We start from the raw sequence: 18,310 nt of genomic DNA on the forward strand, positions 1-18,310 counted from the left end.
GTGCTCCACATCAAATGAATACCCAGATGAATACTACCAAGAACTGAGTTAACACTAACCAAGCTAAGAATATTTGAAAGTGTTAATCTTGTGTAACAATGTAAATAGATGTAATGATAAACTTAGAAGCATCTAGCCTACTCCGAAAGTAATGCCCCAATTTTTTTTAACAATTTACCTACCACCCTGTACAGTAGGGGGTCCCAACTTCCGGTCGGTGTTCCGGTACCGTCCGCGCGGAGTATTGCACCGGGCGGCAGACAACCGGGGGTAGAGGAGCCAGCCGTCCCGTTTATTAGGGGATCGCGCCGTTTTGGAAAGAAAGCTGCCCGTATTGATGTACGGAAATACGCCATTAGCCCCGCATGTCCGTATACACCGTCAATCTCCCGCCGCTCGGCGTGGGAACCCCCAAATTATACCGCCGTCTTAGCCATCCGTGACACTTTTCTACGACGGAAACCGATTCGCGGACATCGAAAGGTTGGGAAGCCCTACTAAACTAGCATGTTTGAGATGAATTTACTAACCAAATAGTCTGTCATTATTTAAATATTAGCAACCACAGTAGCAATAAAAACCACTGCACTTTAAATGACGTTAAAAAATATGTAATATTAAAAAAATATGTAATGTTTTTATTGTATTATAGACATTTACTATGTCATTATAGTATAAAAGGCTAAATAATCAAAGTAGCACAACATCAGTTGAAGAATTCAAAGACATTTTGGAGAGCTAACAAGCTACTCACCTCTGCGCCATTTTCACTCAGAGTTTGTTGTGCTTCAAACGGTAAAGTTTGTTTACGTTGTTTCTATGGAAACTGCTCTGACTCTCCGCTTGACCGTAATATAAAGGCATGTATGCAGTAATTTTCTGATTGCAGATTTGATCTGGCAAAAACTGGCACTATGATGGAAGTTATGCAGAAGTGCAGAGTAGATGGAATAATTTTTGTACCTCAATAAGATTGTATGCCGTTTGCCTGTGTCTCCAGCCAGTGCCGGGGGTGAAACGCGCCTGCAATTATCAGCGGCATAACATTATCGTTTTTTCTATTCTATGGAAAATGAAAGACCGATTTGCTGGCCAGATTTATTTATGAATCATAAACATGTTGTGGGCTATATAAGTAAAGTCAGGGCTCTCAAGTTTTATGCATTGACTGTGAGACACTTGCATTTCAACCAGTTCACATGCTCACGCGCCGCACCTTATGTTTGTCAAGCTGAGAAGTAAGGGTTAGGGTTATAATTATCAATAAATAATGTACTTCCCTGTGAAATAATGATGCTGGATGTTTATTTGCATATCATGATATGGTGCAGCCTTTTAATAGGTTTCTGTTTTTCTGTTAATCCTTCATGGTGTTGAATAAGTCAGCAAGCATAAGTCTAAGGCTAGTGAGTGACTGGTGTTTTCGGGGGAGACTCCCTAGAGCTGGAGAGAAATACCTTAAGGCACGGGATGAAAAATCCCAAATCTTCCAGGAAAAATGTCAGCATTATATGTATTTGCCACACAGAACAGAACAAAAAATTCCATAGGGAATCACACGCCTACCATAGTCACTATACTACTCAGAACGCCTGGCAGCCACCAAATCAAACATAGGAAAAGGTCCGGATTTATACCGTTAGAATGTGGTAGAGACTAATATCCATAACGTACCATCCTAGAACACACTGTGTTCTAAAATTTAAGCCCAATTAAAATCTGAATATTAAATGAGGAAAATAATTTGATTTGTTCTTCTATCCCAAGTTGTGGTCTAAAAGCAATAAGACCACCATCCATTATGTCTGCTTTGGGGAAAATGCACTCCTGTAGCCACTAGGGGAGCTCTCACCTCTTCTGGGCCCAGCTAAATAATTATGTTACGCATTCTAACAAGCTTTATTATCTGTGTCAATAAGCCCTGCTTTTACACTAACACTCCTGCTGAGAGGCTAGTTTGATTACCAGTCTTGCCCTTGTCATTAGGAACACATGGGAATTTGCGCAGTGCTGTTTCACAGTGGATTCTCACTGGTTTTCCCCAAGACTGATACGATACATTTTATTCAGTTTCATACCACAGGTTATTGCAAGAGGGACCAATTGGTTTACTTTTATACTGGTGCAAGGAAACTATTATTATGATGGTGTGTTATCAAGCACAGTAGCTGGCTACCTCAGACATAAGACGCCCATTATGTACCTGTGTATCACCTATATGGGCTTGGAATCTGTATATCAATTGAAATAATTATTCATAGCCCAGATAGCATCATATTATTGTTTCAGCGTTGAAGTATAGTTAAATGCATTGAATTATGGTCAGTGTTAAATTATCAGCATTGAAACTGAATTGATTTTTGGTCAGATTTTCAATATTGAAAAATTAATGGTGGCGAAACCTTGATATAAAGTGACTTTTTCAACATTGAAAATAAGATGCTGAGTTAACATCAATATTATTGAAAATAAAAATGGAAAAATGAATTTATGGGGGGCGGCATGATGGTGCAGTGGTTAGCACTGTTGCCTCACACCTCTGGGACCCGGGTTTGAGTCTCTGCCTGGGTCACGTGTGTGGAGTTTGCATGTTCTCCCCATGTCGTCGTGAGGTTTCCTCCGGGTACTCTGGTTTCCCCCCACAGTCCAAAAACATGCTGAGGCTAATTGGAGTTGCTAAATTGCCCGTAGGTGTGTGTGTGAGAGTGACTGGTGTGTGAGTGTGCCCTGCAATGGGCTGGCCCCCCATCCTGGGTTGTTCCCTGCCTCGTGCCCATTGCTTCCAGGATAGGCTCCGGAACCCCCCGCGACCCAGTAGGATAAGTGGTTTGGAAAATGGATGGATGGATGGATGGATGTGCACCAAAGCACACACGTTTTTTTCTGATGGCTTAAACACATTTTTGTAACTACTGGCTATTTTGCAAAAACTCTGCACACAAATAAAAAAACCACCAAATCAGCAAAACATTGTAGGTCTCTTGCAAAAACTAATAAATCTTGCTTAACTCTTCAAACCTTTGTAAAAATGGTATTTTTGTACCAATCAGTTAACACAAACCATCATCTTAATAAGCATACAATGCACCAACTACACACTGATGGTAGGAATGGAAAACACATCTGGCTTTTGCTTTCTCTGTGCACGAGGTATGTCAATTTGAGGTCATACTTTTGTCATAAATAGTTCTGTAAACACAATTCAAGATTCAAATTTCAAGTATGAATGTTTATTCACATGCATCAAAAGAAACACAAGACAACATATAATTTCACTGAGAGAGAGAAAAAAAATCATTCTTGTCGTCTCTTTGGGTCCGGCCACAGAATTTCATCAACATCACATGCAATGCTTTCTAGACCAAGGCACCGGGGAAACTCTCCTGGAGTGCCTTATCCTGGCCTGACATGATGCCTGGTCAATATTCTCGCATGCCTCCTCCATTGCCTGTAAAAGAGCCATGCGTTGATGGGGATGACGATCATAGACCTTCCAGCACCAGGCAGAGAAGAATTCTTCAATCGGATTCAAGAATGGAGAGTAAGGCGGGAGGTTGAGTACAGTGAAGAGTGGGCGACTGTAAACCAGTTGCGAACTAAAGTAGTCCTATGGAAACTAATATTGTCCCATATGATGACATAACTGGTCTGTGAACATTAGTGAGCATATGATGTAGACTGTCCAGGAATGTAATAATGTGTGCAGTGTTACATGGGCCCAGGGTTGCATGATGGTGAACAGCACCGTTCTGACTTATAGCTGCACACATAGTTATGTTACCACCACGCTGTCCTGGGACATTGGTTATGGCACCGTGTCCAGTAATGTTCCTGCCATGCCAACGCGTTCACTGTTTCTTTCAAAAGGGACTCTGTAAATGTGCTTCATCCTGATTCTGTTGCATGCCAGTACACGAGATAATGCAGAGATGCTCACATTGTTTATGTTTCGGAAGGTGGTGTCATCCTCTATTATGCGCTGCTGTATTTCTCGTAGCCTAATGGAATTATTTGTGATCACCATATTGACTATATGGGTCTTTCGTTCTTCAGTGAACAGTCTTCCTCTGCCCCCAGATTCTGGATGTCTAGCAGGTCTGTAGAGTAACCATTTCAGTTTTTACCTGTACAGCATTGTTGTGTTTCTCATTAGAGTATGGTACTATTACAAAACGTACTGTGAAGTAACTGTACTAACCGATTCTCATTTGGAACCGTCCTTATGATGCCTGCTACAGCGTAGCGGCTCAGGTCAGGCTGAACCCATTGGCCAGCTTCCCTCAGGGTCATTCCATGGTTGATCACATGATCCACTGTTGTAGCTCTGATGACATCAGTTATTCTTTTTCTTCTTACCCTTCCTTCTTCCTCTTCACCTCCTCATCCTCTAAATTCACCTCCTAGTCTTCATCCTCTTCCTTGCCCTTCTCTAATTCTCACTCTTCTCAGTCTTCCTTCTCCCTCCATTGTTCTCCACACTGAAAGCTTACTGTACCTGTGGCTTATTTATAGCGCTCATGCTGATTGCAAAGTGAACTAATTATCTAAAACCGTTTTCACATGTGACAGTGTGGCCAGACAGCTGGCAAAGTAGTGTAAACAATAGCCATAAATGTGTATAGTTTTACTAAGAGTGTGTTGATCATTTAGAAATTGTGTGTAAAACAGTGAGTTGTGTTTACAGTTCCGCAAAAAGAGTGCTGTGCAGTGGATTGTATTTACACATTTGCAAATTGTGTGTTACAAAAGTGCAAACTGAGTGCAAAACAGTGAGTAATTTTGCTATAACTATTAATAGTTTTATAAGAATCATTGTTAGTGTTTAAGTATTCAGAAAAACTGTAAAAAAATTAAACGGGGGTGACTGTCCATTAAGCTAATCTGCAATCCTATTGCACATAGCATGACACAGTACTGTTTTTGACTTTTTCTTTTAATCCACCGCGATTGTGATGAATGGGGCAAGAGAACAAAAACCACAGAAATGGCTCTTTGCATGCTATCCAGTGACTACGCGAGATGGTATAGTCTCTATGGTTTAACTAGAGAAGGCTTGGAGGAAAATGCTGTGGAAAACTGATTATTTTGTGTCTCATGCCTGGGCTCTCTAGGAAAAGCATAGAGACCATATGTATCTCTACAATTGTGGAGATTTCTGTGGGGTGCACATATATAGTATATATCAAATTTATATTATATAGATTATATCTAAGCATCATTCATACTCAAGTGAGAAGACAGTTATAAATCCATGTTAAGAAAAGGTTTCTGTGTCTGAAAGGTACAGAAAGAGCCTAACGCAGGTTTACAGGAAACAAAGGTGTGGTGTAGAACACAAGGACATGGACAGAGAAAGGCAATGGCACAACCCCTCAATATGATCAATTCATCTACTCTGTTATTAGATTTGTTTAAAATACGTGGGAAAAAAATTAACAATGCAGTCACAGAATAATTATTTTGCATTTTAAAATAGTTTAATACTGCAGCACAGGAACAATACATGCAAAAGTATGGCAAGGCGTTTTAACATTTAATCGCTAGACTGGATATGCAGATTGCAGATATCTCTAATTCAATTCTTCCTAGTCAAAGAGAGCATTTCAGATATCCACAATGACATTCTTCCTATCCACAATTGTCATTTCAGATATCTAGAATGGCTATGCGACGTACATCCGGTAAAATATAAGGCAGCTAAATTATTGATGCCATTCATACTGTTGCTATGACCGTTCACTATAAACTCCTTATTACAAATAAATGAATAACTACATACGTTTCCTTGCTGAATATATAGTTTTTGCTGATAATGCAGAACAGAAAGTGATCAAAATGATAGTGCTCATCTGCACTGTTCAGCACAAAGACACCAGTGCAATTAAATCAATATTAGCCAGATTTACCATTTTTGCTCCAGTTTCATTAAATGTTAAAACTGCCAGTTATACTAAAGATTTGTAAAGATTTGTAAAGATTTAAAGATAACTGTTCTGCCAGTTTAAATAAACCCGTGATTCACCCCTCCAACAAATGGACTGTGCCGAATACAACATCACAGTCACGTATAGTTGCCTATACGTAATAACAACGTAGGACTCACATGGCTGAACATAGAGACCACGTGACTACAACGTACAGGGCACGTACTGCATACGTATAGCCCTTACGTCAAAAGGGGTGTGTACGTTTATGCCAACCAATAGCATAGATGCATTAAAGGTACAAACGTCTTAAGAGGTTCAAATTGGCCGCATTAACATGCAGTTTTAAGACGTGTTAAGATGTCCGAATGGCTTAACACGTAAATAATATACGTGTTAAGACATAATTTGTTTGACGTGTTGGCATGGGCGTCAAAGTAGATGTTAAGTCCCAAATGGCCTTCCATAATAAAGTGATCTTTCAAAATAAAATCACAATCAAATTCTTCACCCTTTGGTTATTATTCTGTGTGCCTTCTCTTATGTGCAATGAAATAGACCAGGGTGACAAAATAAGTATTATATACAATGTTGTCATGGAAATAAATCAATACTTATGTTTAATCAATTTGCCTATGATTACGGTTTAAAAGAAAATTGCGAAGAGCCATTTTCCTTTGAGTCCCAATGATTTTGATTTCATACATCATAAATAAAACCACATATTTGTTGATAGTGATGTATTTGTGATTTTTTTCTATAGATCATCTGCAGTATATGGAGTCCCTTAGATGTCAGAGTGAGAAAATATATTTTTAATTGTTTTGTGTTTCCTCTCAATAGTTTTGCGTTCCCTCACAATACTTTTCCTAATAATAATAACTGTACTCTGTCCATTTAAAGTACAAAAGTTAGAATTAATGGATTAATAAGTATAAACCAAAATAATACAGACATGTCCAGTTACGTGTACTTTACTGTTTACAGTAACTGGCAGTCATTGGACATCAATGATTATCATCATTATTTGTTATTATTATTATTATCCATCCATTTTCCAAACCGCTTATCCTACTGGGTCACGGGGGGTCCGGAGCCTATCCCGGAAGCAATGGGCACGAGGCAGGGAACAACCCAGGATGTGGGACCAGCCCATCGCAGGGCACACTCACACACCATGCATTCACACATGCACACCTACAGGCAATTTAGCAAGTCCAATTAGCCTCAGCATATTTTTCGACTGTGGGGGGAAACCGGAGTACCCGGAGGAAACCCCACGACGACATGGGGAGAACATGCAAACTCTGCACACATGTGACCCAGGCGGAGACTCGAACCCATGTCCCAGAGGCAACACTGCACCACCATGCCGCCCCACTCTCAAGACCACATCATCTAATATAATCTCAATATGTGACTGTGTATATTTCTCACACAAGGATAACTGAGAGGTTATCTGACAATGCTCCAGTCCAGTGTCCATAATATACACTTCTTCATTACGCTAATCGTTATCAATCGCATTTTCAGATGCAGAACATTGGGGACAGAAGCAAAAAAGTTACTCATTGATGCCTTTAGTGTAACTGAGCTACAAAAAAAATCCATCTGCTCAATTTTTGCTCCACTTCTCTTTTCCTGCATTTCCATGAAACTTTCAAGTTGGCGCTGGGGCTTGTGGTCAACCAATAGGAAAAGTTTATTACTATAAGCCCCACCCAGTAAGTCTTGGTCGAGAAAAAAGTATGTTCTTTTTGGAACTAAAAAATGGTTCAGGAACTACCTCCTAAGACCTTCAATTGGGCCAAGTTCGTGCAGTAGGAAATCGCCTTATGACCTGCACCCACAATGGCTTGTTTAGAGACACCGGTTCAGCTGCCTGTATGCTTTTTCACCTGCGGCAGAAACAGCAGGCAAACCAGCACAAACAAGGTACGAACATGCAGTAATGGGGGTTCAAATCCCCAGACAGCGCCACCCGTTGGGCCACATAGCATTTCATTTATCTGCAAATGTATATTTAAACCTTTGAGGTCCATCTCAGGCTCTCAAGCAGAGATCAGGTCACTGAAATCTGAAGCAGTGTGTTACTAATCAAACTAAAGCATGACAAAAGTGCTCACTTCTTTAAGATTTATTCTGTGATCAAAGCATTGACTGCAAAACACATGGAGACCATAACATCTCTAAAAGGTGAAAACACTAAATGTCAAGCGCCCCCAATTGGCTAGCTGCAGTACCATTATTAGCACCACCCATCCCCATGTCTTTCAGTGGTAAGAGGCGATTTTCCACATCACTTTCACTTTGCCCCCCAAAGGGGGTTCTTTGTTTCTACTGTGCAAAATAAGTAAGTAAGTAATACTTTAAGGTATTTTGTGTCATTAATGTATGATTTAAATGCAAATAGTTTTATTACAGTCAGCTTTTATTCACATTGAGTAGCTTGTCATCATGAAGAGGAAGTGTGACAATCGTGAGTTTTTGGGCAACCACAGAAAAGCAGGAAAGTACAGACAGTGAGATAATTAGTGCCAGTCAGATGATAGACGTATACAGTATATGAGTCAAGGGTTCTTCATATATTAATCATCCCATTCAGATAACAAATCCTTAGAAATCCATTCCTGAGCATCATGCCAAGAAACACCACTTGTTTACTGATAACTGCTTTCATGTAAACTCTGCTGTGCTGAGAGTAAAGATGAAGAGGGAGAGACAGCAAGAGGCTGCTGACGGCAGAGAATGCAGGCGACATAGAGGGGAGTGAGAAAAGGAGCAAATATTGATGGTTAAGAGTGAATAATGACGTCACAGCAGCCTGGTCCTGATGTTAGTTTAATATGCTTCTTAGTTTGGCCTGTGGTGTGTATTTCAGATACAGCATTTAATCAGGGAGACTGAGTGTGAGTCAATGGCAGAGAGAGAGAGAGAGAGAGAGAGCAGACAGGCAGGTGAAGATGAAGGTGTATTAGGGAGGAGGGGGGAGGAGCTTGGACCTTCACCAAATCAGCCAAATGTAAATGTCACGTCTATCAAACAGGAGACCCTGCTTTCAGGAGAAATGGTTTAAAGATCACACTGGACTCCATTACAGCCCCCCCTCATCTTAAGGGGGGTTCTTTGTTTCTACTGTGCAAAATAATTTGTAACACAAATGTCTAAACTGGCATGAAAGACACATTCAGCTCTTGTGAAGACTGGCATGTGAAACTGGAAAAGGCACTGGGGAAATTCAGTGCACATAAAGACAGGCAGTGCCACAGATTAGCACTGATGACATGGATTCAGAAGATCAATCCTGTTAATATTCAACCTTCAGATGAGCTGGAAAGAGCAGCAGCAAGTGAGGAAAAATCTTCTGAAGTTAAGTACTTGGCACGGCAAGGCCTGGCTTTTCGAGGTGTTGGCAAGGAGAGTGGGAATTTCAAGCAGCTTCTAATGCAAACAGCAGAGGGCGATGCAGAGCTGACCATGTGGCTGAAAGGTCACTTTGATTTCACCAGTGCTGTTTAACTGTAACGCCTGTTCCTGGGTTGCCCTCAGTCCTTGTTATTGGTTATGATTCTCACTGTCCTGCACTGTGTCTTGTTAGCTGTGTATTTAAGTGCCTGTTCTGCTTCTGTTCTTTGATGCTTCATTATAGCTGTATGTTGTATGTATGTATATAGTTCTCTAGTTGTGTTTATTCCATCATTTAGTTCATTCCTGGTCATTTGCAGTTTATTTTGGATCCATCCTGATCCTTTTGGTTTTGATGTGTGTGTTGTAATAAACCCTATTTTCCACCCGTGTCATGCACTGCCGCAACCAGAAGAGGGCAGAAGATATGGCACAAAAACAAAGGAAGAAGCCTAACTTTAAAAAGAACAAAAAACATCAAGACTCATCCAGCATGGGGTGGTGGGTTAACGAATAACACAAACAATCAAAGAATAAGCAAACAAATGAGAGAAAAGATGCAGAGATGACTGAGAAGCAGGGGATGACTGGAGAAGAGACGACAGGACCAGAAGACAGGAGGGATACAGGGAAAGCAGAGAAGACAGTATAACTGAAGAATGGGAGAAGAGGAGAGACCGCAGAGGAAGGAGAACATAGATGACTGGAGGGGAGGGAATATAGGAGCAACAGAGAGAAGGAGGAAGGGCTGCGGAGGAGAAGACAGGATAAGAGGGGAAAATGTGAGCAGAGAAGGACAAACACCCCCACTGCCCAGCAAAGTGCACTTGTAAGTAAACCACAATTTTAGCCTTGGGCTCAATATCTGGACTTGTCTCTGTGTAGCAATGCATAGAATCCCTGACACTGGTTATGACTGTACTGTATTAGTCCTAAACCTGCCATTATAGTGTAAGAAGAAAAGATTTTTTTTTTTTTTAAATAAATCATTTTAAAAAAAGGTAGAGCGATGTAGCCCCTGGAGAAGTCCCCCCCCCCCCCCCCCCCCCAAAGCCCTGTTTGTTCCCTTCTAGCTTCCAGATGAAACTCACAATGCACCCCAATGCCACCTAACTTCTCTTCCACATGATGCACCTTATTTACCCTTTGAATCCTGTCTATTATTGAGCGTTTTTCTATCCATTTGATTATCAGCTTATTACACTGTATGTACATTAGTCAGCCATTTTCCGGACAGTCTGGGCTACTCAGATATGTCATAATTCGATTTGTAAATGCTGACAGTCTTGATATTATCCTTCTTATCAGGAAAAACTACTTCTGCATATAGATATTTCTCAATTTTTAGTCTCATCTAATATAAAAATTGGCAGGTAGTACAAATATAATCTTATAAATGCTGAGATTAGAGTATCTGCGATGCAGGAATGCAGGGGTTTCATTGGGGCCCTTTCTATGGCTTAGTACTGTGAAGGAGTACATGGTTAGTGCCAGGCGCAAATGAATATCTTTGATTTTGCATCCATTTGGTAACTTGTTGAAGTTGTCTGATAGTCAGTAATACATGGTTTAATTAATATGATTCTTTATTTACTACTTTATAACATCTGAAAGAAACTGAAATAGGAAAGCTTATTTTAATTTATGGTCCACTGGATAAACACAGACATTACAGACGGTTTTAGAGTCTAATGCTGAATGTTTTTTGCTATCATTTTTCTGCCTGCATATGCTATGATTGGTGCAGTGAAATTTGAGAATGTGTTTGTGGTCAGTATCATAGCCTCAGACAACAAACCAATGCTGTAGTGTGTCACTGTGTTTACATGTGAGAGGGGTTCCAGTTACATAATGGACTCGTTCTAATTGTTTTGACGGAGCTCGACAAACCTAAAAAATAAATGCTGGTTTTATCAAAAACTATGTCATATAGCTATATTCCAGATTTATTACAGCCAAACACATCTCGGAGCTCCGAGGAACCTCCTTCTCCCTACATTTCCCTCCTTCACACTCTTCCCTCAAATACTGTTACATTTGTCTTTTTTCCACACTCACACCCTGTCTTGATCATACTCTGACTGCATGGCATCCATATGCAGGGCAAACTATTTTAGTCTTATCTAGTATAATAGGACATAAACATTGAATTTGATAGTTATCTTTTATTTACACATTAGAACACAACACATGAACATGAAGGGATCGTTTGCATTTGCAACCAACACCTCCGCAAACCCCCTGTGGAATACTGGCCGCGGACAGGGGTGGGAATCCCCAAGCTGGAAGACTGTACTGCATCATGTTAACATTAGCTAGCTAGTTAGCATGGATACAGAGTGCTCCGGACTACAACTATAAAGGACGTAAGGTGTGTGATATAGTAAAACACTTACTAACAGGTAATGCGCGTGAATGACAACTTTACCTGTTACCAGAATAGCCTCCTACACGTTCGCCGAATGACAGCAGGCAGAAGGCGGTGCGTTTTTCAGAAACACACTGGAGTTAAACTTACGCCGCGTTATTTACCAGCACTTGTAACACCAACATTTGCAGCCATTAACTCATATGTGGTAGTAACACTGAAATTACTTTCTCTGCGTCAAAATAAGGCAACACTGTGATTTTGATACTTTATCATTTATACTTAACCGTACCTTCCTCCCATTCCTCCGTCTCTGCTTATTGACATTTAGGAGAGTCTCAGATATAAATCAACGATTCAAAATTATCAAAGACAGACACAACACTGAAAAGATGACAAAGACACAGTTTGAAAGGTAAATATGTTTTATTGCAAATCTCTTATCTTAACATAGCCTACCTTATCATATGTTAACTTAGCCTATCATATTTTATCTTAGCCTATCTTATTATATTTTAACTTAGCCTATCTTATCATATAACTTAACCTATCTTATCTTATTATATTTCAACTTAGCTTATATTAATATATTTCGTCTTAGCCTATCTTATATTTTAACTCAGCATATCTTATCCTATCGTATCTTATAGCTACATTAACACTTAAACAGTATCACTTTCCGTTGGGTCCCGCGGGATCCCAGTCCCAATGCAGGGCTCTAACACGGGTATTCTAAGAAAAAGAAAATAAACACTTTACTTAACTTTACTTAAAGCAGTCATATAACTAATAAATAAATATATAAATAAATACCCAATTAATGCCATATAAATCATTTATAAAAGTATTAAAAACACGGCTGTAAATACTTATACAAAGGCATAACACATTATAGCTATCTTGATAATGCATTATGAATGCTCTGATCTATATATACACAATAAATATCTTCATAATACATTATATCGGCCATTAATCCATAATAAACATGGCTATAATGTGTTATGCTTTTTTTTCTTCAATATTTATACCCATGTCTATAATATATTTATGGATGCATTACAGTGCATTGTGAAGGTGTCAATAATGCAGTTATATTACTGCTTTAAGTCATTTGTAAACCTGAATTCACAACCTTATAATTACTGCCTCTTGCTACTTCTTCTGAAGGGCAGGGGACAGCAGAAGAAGCACCACTTCATCTTCTTCTTCTTCTTCTTGTGGCTCTTCTCAGTAACATCTTCAGAAAGATCTTCGGCATTCACATGGAATGATACTTCTTCTTCACTGTAGATCTTCTCGGCAGCATCAGCATCTTCTTTTGTTTTATCTGTCTTCATCACTTCAGTCTCGTCCTCTTCCTCAGGTCCTTCTTCTGGTATAGTCAGTAGCTGTGATCTGTCTTCAGATGCCACCATACACTGAAACCTGACCAGTGTGGTAGCATCAGCATCTTCTGCCTGCTGGAATACCACATCAGCTTCTTCATTTTCCTCAGGTCCATCTTCCTGTAAAGTCTGCAGCCATATTCTGGCTACATATGCCGCCATGCACTGCCAACTGTCCACTGTGGCAGCATCAGTGTCTTCTGCTTCCTGAAGCTCCTCATCTCTTTCTTCATCTTCCTCAAGGTCTTCCTCCTGGATGGGTTCTAGCCAAGTTCTGCCTACTTGTGACACCACATATTCCACAGCATTCCCTGTACTTTTCCCTCCTCCTCCCTTAACCTCCTCCACATTCACTCCCACCTCACATACATTCTCCTCACCTCCATTTAGCATATCCATCATACTAATACCAGCCTCTGTCCCCTCCATCACAACCCTGGAGGCCTTCCCCTCAAATGTTCCCCACTCTGGTACCTCCACATATTCCTCACTACTCTGCCCCCTTACCTCACCCTCCCCCCGGCTTGTCCGGTCCTTCCTGACTTTCTTTTTTTTGTTAAGGTAGCAAGTTTTATAAATTTCCCAGTCTTCAGATGAAAGGCCGTAATTACTCTGAAGACTTTGAGATGAAATACTAGTGCTGGCTAGCAGTCCATCCTTTCCCACACTCTCCCCTCCCTTACCCAAATCAGTAGACCCCCCCAATCCCCCCTTAACCCCCCCAGCCTGGACAGTGGGGAGTGTCACTGGTGAGAACTCCTCCACACCTTCTCCCCAGTTGATCACTTCATCCCACAGGTTCCAGGCTTCCCAGTGTTGGGTGTTGGTCCATCGATCAGCTCTCTCAATTCGCTCTCTGGGGAATAAATGAGAGATTAACCAGCACTTAAGAGAGATAATAAAATAAATAAAGAGCTGGAAATTCTTCAACCATACAGAAAATACAATTGTTATAATTATTATAATAAATAATTACAGGGTTCACATATATAAAAAAGAAAGAATAAAAGAAACAGCGAGCAAGATTGCAAAAAAAATCTACTGTAAAATGCACGATACTGTAAGTGCAATAGCATATTAAACAGTAAAGTCACCAAATTATAACTAGAATCAAATACGAAACAACTGTGCTCCACATCAAATGAATACCCAGATGAATACTACCAAGAACTGAGTTAACACTAACCAAGCTAAGAATATTTGAAAGTGTTAATCCTGTGTAACAATGTAAATAGATGTAATGATAAACTTAGAAGCATCTAGCCTACTCTGAAAGTAATGGCCCAATTTTTTTTTAACAATTTACCTACCACCCTGTACAGTAGGGGGTCCCAACTTCCGGTCGGTGTTCCGGTACCGTCCGCGCGGAGTATTGCACCGGGCGGCAGACAACCGGGGGTAGAGGAGCCATCCGTCCCGTTTATTAGGGGATCGCGCCGTTTTGGAAAGAAAGCTGCCCGTATTGATGTACGGAAATACGCCATTAGCCCCGCATGTCCGTATACGCCGTCAATCTCCCGCCGCTCGGCATGGGAACCCCCAAATTATACCGCCGTCTTACCCATCCGTGACACTTTTCTACGACGGAAACCGATCCGCGGACATTGAAAGGTTGGGAAGCCCTACTAAACTAGCATGTTTGACATGAATTTACTAACCAAATAGTCTGTCATTATTTAAATATTAGCAACCACAGTAGCAATAAAAACCACTGCACTTTAAATGACGTTAAAAAATATGTAATATTAAATTTTTTTTAATGTTTTTTATTGTATTATAGACATTTACTATGTCATTATAGTATAAAAGGCTAAATAATCAAAGTAGCACAACATCAGTTGAAGAATTCAAAGACATTTTGGAGAGCTAACAAGCTACTCACCTCTGCGCCATTTTCACTCAGAGTTTGTTGTGCTTCAAACGGTAAAGTTTGTTTACGTTGTTTCTATGGAAACTGCTCTGACTCTCCGCTTGACCGTAATATAAAGGCATGTATGCAGTCATTTTCTGATTGCAGATTTGATCCCTATGCAGTAATTGACCACTGACCTCTTGGACCCTCTGGGCTGCCTTCACCTGCATTGAGGCAGCTGTTACGTTTGCTGTCATTACATTCAGCCCAAAATATCAAAGTACAGGATTTAAGATTTGAATTAGTAACAGGACCATGGGAAACAAAACATATATGTTATTGATCCCTCGAAGAAAGTTTTCAATTTTCCCCTTCTTTCAGTTCTTAAATAACGTGTCAGTTTTTGCTCTGTTTGGTTGGGATTTACCATTTTAACATTGTAGCAGTTCCTAGGCAATACACAGACAAATTCTTTTTTTTAGGATGGAATTGTTATGCTGTAAACGATTACCTTCACGTTTCAACAAAGGTACTTGCTTTCGATATATAATTTTTTGTACATGTGTACTCTGGTCATACCCCTTGTACATATGGATGGCATGGAAGGACAGTCACTGCTGTCACCTATACTGTCCCTGTCTGCTTTTCTCATTTAAGTGTTGATACGGCAAAAGAAGATGGACCTTTTGTAGAAATTTCCAGCCAGAGACTTGGTTCCTATATGAAGAGAATATTTTATTTTAATTCAGGCTTGCATGTGATCTCCCCTTTACTGCACAAGGAGGGCACACACATCAACAATTAGCAATGCAGCAAAATACAGATGAACAATTTCTCACAGTTTCAGAATAAATCAGATTTCTCTGTAATTCAGAGATTGTCTAAGACTAGATCATTTTCTGCACTTGAACCTAATTTCAAGATAAATGACACCTGGGTCTATTAAAAGAAGGTGATGCTGCCTGACCCACCAACCAAGGCTGGGAGGAAAGGGAGGAATACTAGTCAAAGGAAGGAAGAAAAGCAGCCCACCCTATCTCATGGTCATGGATACAAAAGTCAGGGAGTGTTACGAAGAAGACACCACACTTAAGACCATTGGTTTTATGCACTGAATTACACCAGATAGAGTTTTTGCATTCTAGCTGTGTTACGTAACATTCCTCAGCCTTCATTTGTTTCCACAGAATGCAGGACATAATTTAGGGTGCCAAACAAGACAGCGGAACTGCAGTATAGCCAATTATTTGTTTCAGTAGTTTTATAACAACTCGAACATAAAATGTTTGTTTTTCTTAGATAAAAGTCCAGTTGAAACAGACTTTATTTTTAAATGTTAGATTGGATTTAAGAGATGGAACATGTTGCTTGTGTTAATACTGCTTTGATTTTGAGGATGAAGTCTGAAGTGTAGGTGACGTGTAACAGGTTGTTATTTTACTTTTAATTTATAATTATACAAGATTCTGTTTTCCTTCTTCTGTCTAACCTAATGGGTACAATATCCTTTAAACTTTCCCATGATGCTTTTGTCCTGCATCGCCCCTCCCTCTGTCTTTTCCCCTTTATAAGGGTCCCGACCTCATTTCCTCTTCCCTTTGGTGTATTGCACACGTAGGAAGAGGTGAGGATCCCCCGAGTTAGTAAATCAATTGTATAATTATGACCCATATATTATATATTATATTTGATTTATTATTCATCATAAGCAGGGGATAGAAAACACATCTATACATAAGTATATACATTGTTTTACTTTGAGCAGAGAGAGCAAGAGGGCCAGAGCATATGAAGTTTACCCCTTTCCTTATTGTTCCCAACAGGTTCAATAAAATCCGGGAACGACAACGACATCTGTAATATCCCTTCCTCCTGCACCCCACACACACCTGATAACACCCCAAAACACAATGCAGAGTATAGGCAGGGAATGACCGGTTACATAGGTACACTAGTGCGGCTTGTAAATATGCCCTTAATTTATGCCTGAATATCCCTCCCATATAGTGGCTGACCACATATCATGTGAAAGACCCGGAGAGAGTGAGTGTATATATATATATATATATGTATGATGTGCATGTGAGAGACACCATCGGAAGTCTGGTTCAGTTCCTCAGAGGCACTACTATAGAGGCGCTTACAGTAATAAACTTGCTGACCGCAAAAACTGGCACTATGATGGAAGTTATGCAGAAGTGCAGAGTAGATGGAATAATTTTTGTACCTCAATAAGATTGTATGCCTTTTGCCTGTGTCTCCAGCCAGTGCCGGGGGTGTTTCACGCCTGCAATTATCAGCGGGATAACATTATCGTTCTTTTTATTCTGTGGAAAATGAAAGACCGATTTGCTGGCCAGATTTATTTATGAATCATAAACATGTTGTGGGCTATATAAGTAAAGTCAGGGCTCTCAAGTCTTATGCATTGACTGTGAAACACTTGCATTTCAACCAGTTCACATGTTCACACACCGCACCTTATGTTTGTCAAGCTGAGAAGTAAGGGTTAGGGTTATAATTATCAATAAATAATGTACTTCCCTGTGAAACAATGATGCTGGATGTTTATTTGCATATCATGATATGGTGCAGCCTTTTAATAGGTTTCTGTTTTCCTGTTAATCCATTCATGGTGTTGAATAAGTCAGCAAGCATAAGTGTAAGGCTAGTGAGTGACTGGTGTTTTCGGGGGAGACTCCCTAGAGCTGGAGAGAAATACCTTAAGGCACGGGATGAAAAATCACAAATCTTCCAGGAAAAATGTCAGCGTTATATGTATTTGCCACACAGAACAGAACAAAAAATTCCTTAGGGAATCACTCGCCTACCATAGTCACTATACTACTCAGAACGCCTGGCAGCCACCAAATCAAACATAGGAAAAGGTCCGGATTTATAGCGTTAGAATGTGGTAGAGACTAATATCCATAACGTACCATCCTAGAACATACTGTGTTCTAAAATTTAAGCCCAATTAAAATCTGAATATTAAATGAGGAAAATAATTTGATTTGTTCTTCTATCCCAAGTTGTGGTCTAAAAGCAATAAGACCACCATCCATTATACCTGCTTTGGGGAAAATGCACTCCTGTAGCCACTAGGGGAGCTCTCACCTCTTCTGGGCCCAGCTAAATAATTATGTTACGCATTCTAACAAGCTTTATTATCTGTGTCAATAAGCCCTGCTTTTACACTAACACTCCTGCTGAGAGGCTAGTTTGATTACCAGGTTTGCCCTTGTCATTAGGAACACATGAGAATTTGCACAGTGCTGTTTCACAGTGGATTCTCACTGGTTTTCCCCAAGACTGGTACGATACATTTTATTCAGTTTCATACCACAGGTTATTGCAAGAGGGATCAATTGGT

General features: G+C 40.1%; 2 protein-coding genes across 14 annotated transcripts in view; one reads left to right on the forward strand and one right to left on the reverse strand.

Annotated features, from left to right (window-relative positions):
- The window catches only part of LOC125721414 (NACHT, LRR and PYD domains-containing protein 12-like), a 269,652-nt gene that overhangs the window by 124,123 nt on the left and 127,219 nt on the right, over nt 1-18,310 (forward strand). The gene's annotated exons all lie outside the window — the stretch shown is intronic.
- The window catches only part of LOC125721441 (uncharacterized), a 90,364-nt gene that overhangs the window by 64,969 nt on the left and 7,085 nt on the right, over nt 1-18,310 (reverse strand). For 2 of the 11 annotated variants that reach the window (XM_048997361.1, XM_048997359.1), the window contains exon 2: nt 13,466-13,592. The exons of 5 other annotated variants lie outside the window; for them this stretch is intronic. In XM_048997361.1, coding sequence (XP_048853318.1) covers nt 13,466-13,514 — 49 coding nt within the window. In that variant the 5' untranslated portion in view covers nt 13,515-13,592. Of the gene's footprint in view, nt 1-12,203; nt 12,430-12,819; nt 13,593-18,310 lie in introns of those variants that run through there. 4 more of the 11 variants (XM_048997353.1, XM_048997354.1, XM_048997352.1 and 1 more) reach the window with 4 other exon arrangements.

The sequence above is a fragment of the Brienomyrus brachyistius genome, unplaced genomic scaffold (assembly GCF_023856365.1).
Source record: "Brienomyrus brachyistius isolate T26 unplaced genomic scaffold, BBRACH_0.4 scaffold33, whole genome shotgun sequence".
NCBI classification, from domain to species: domain Eukaryota; kingdom Metazoa; phylum Chordata; class Actinopteri; order Osteoglossiformes; family Mormyridae; genus Brienomyrus; species Brienomyrus brachyistius.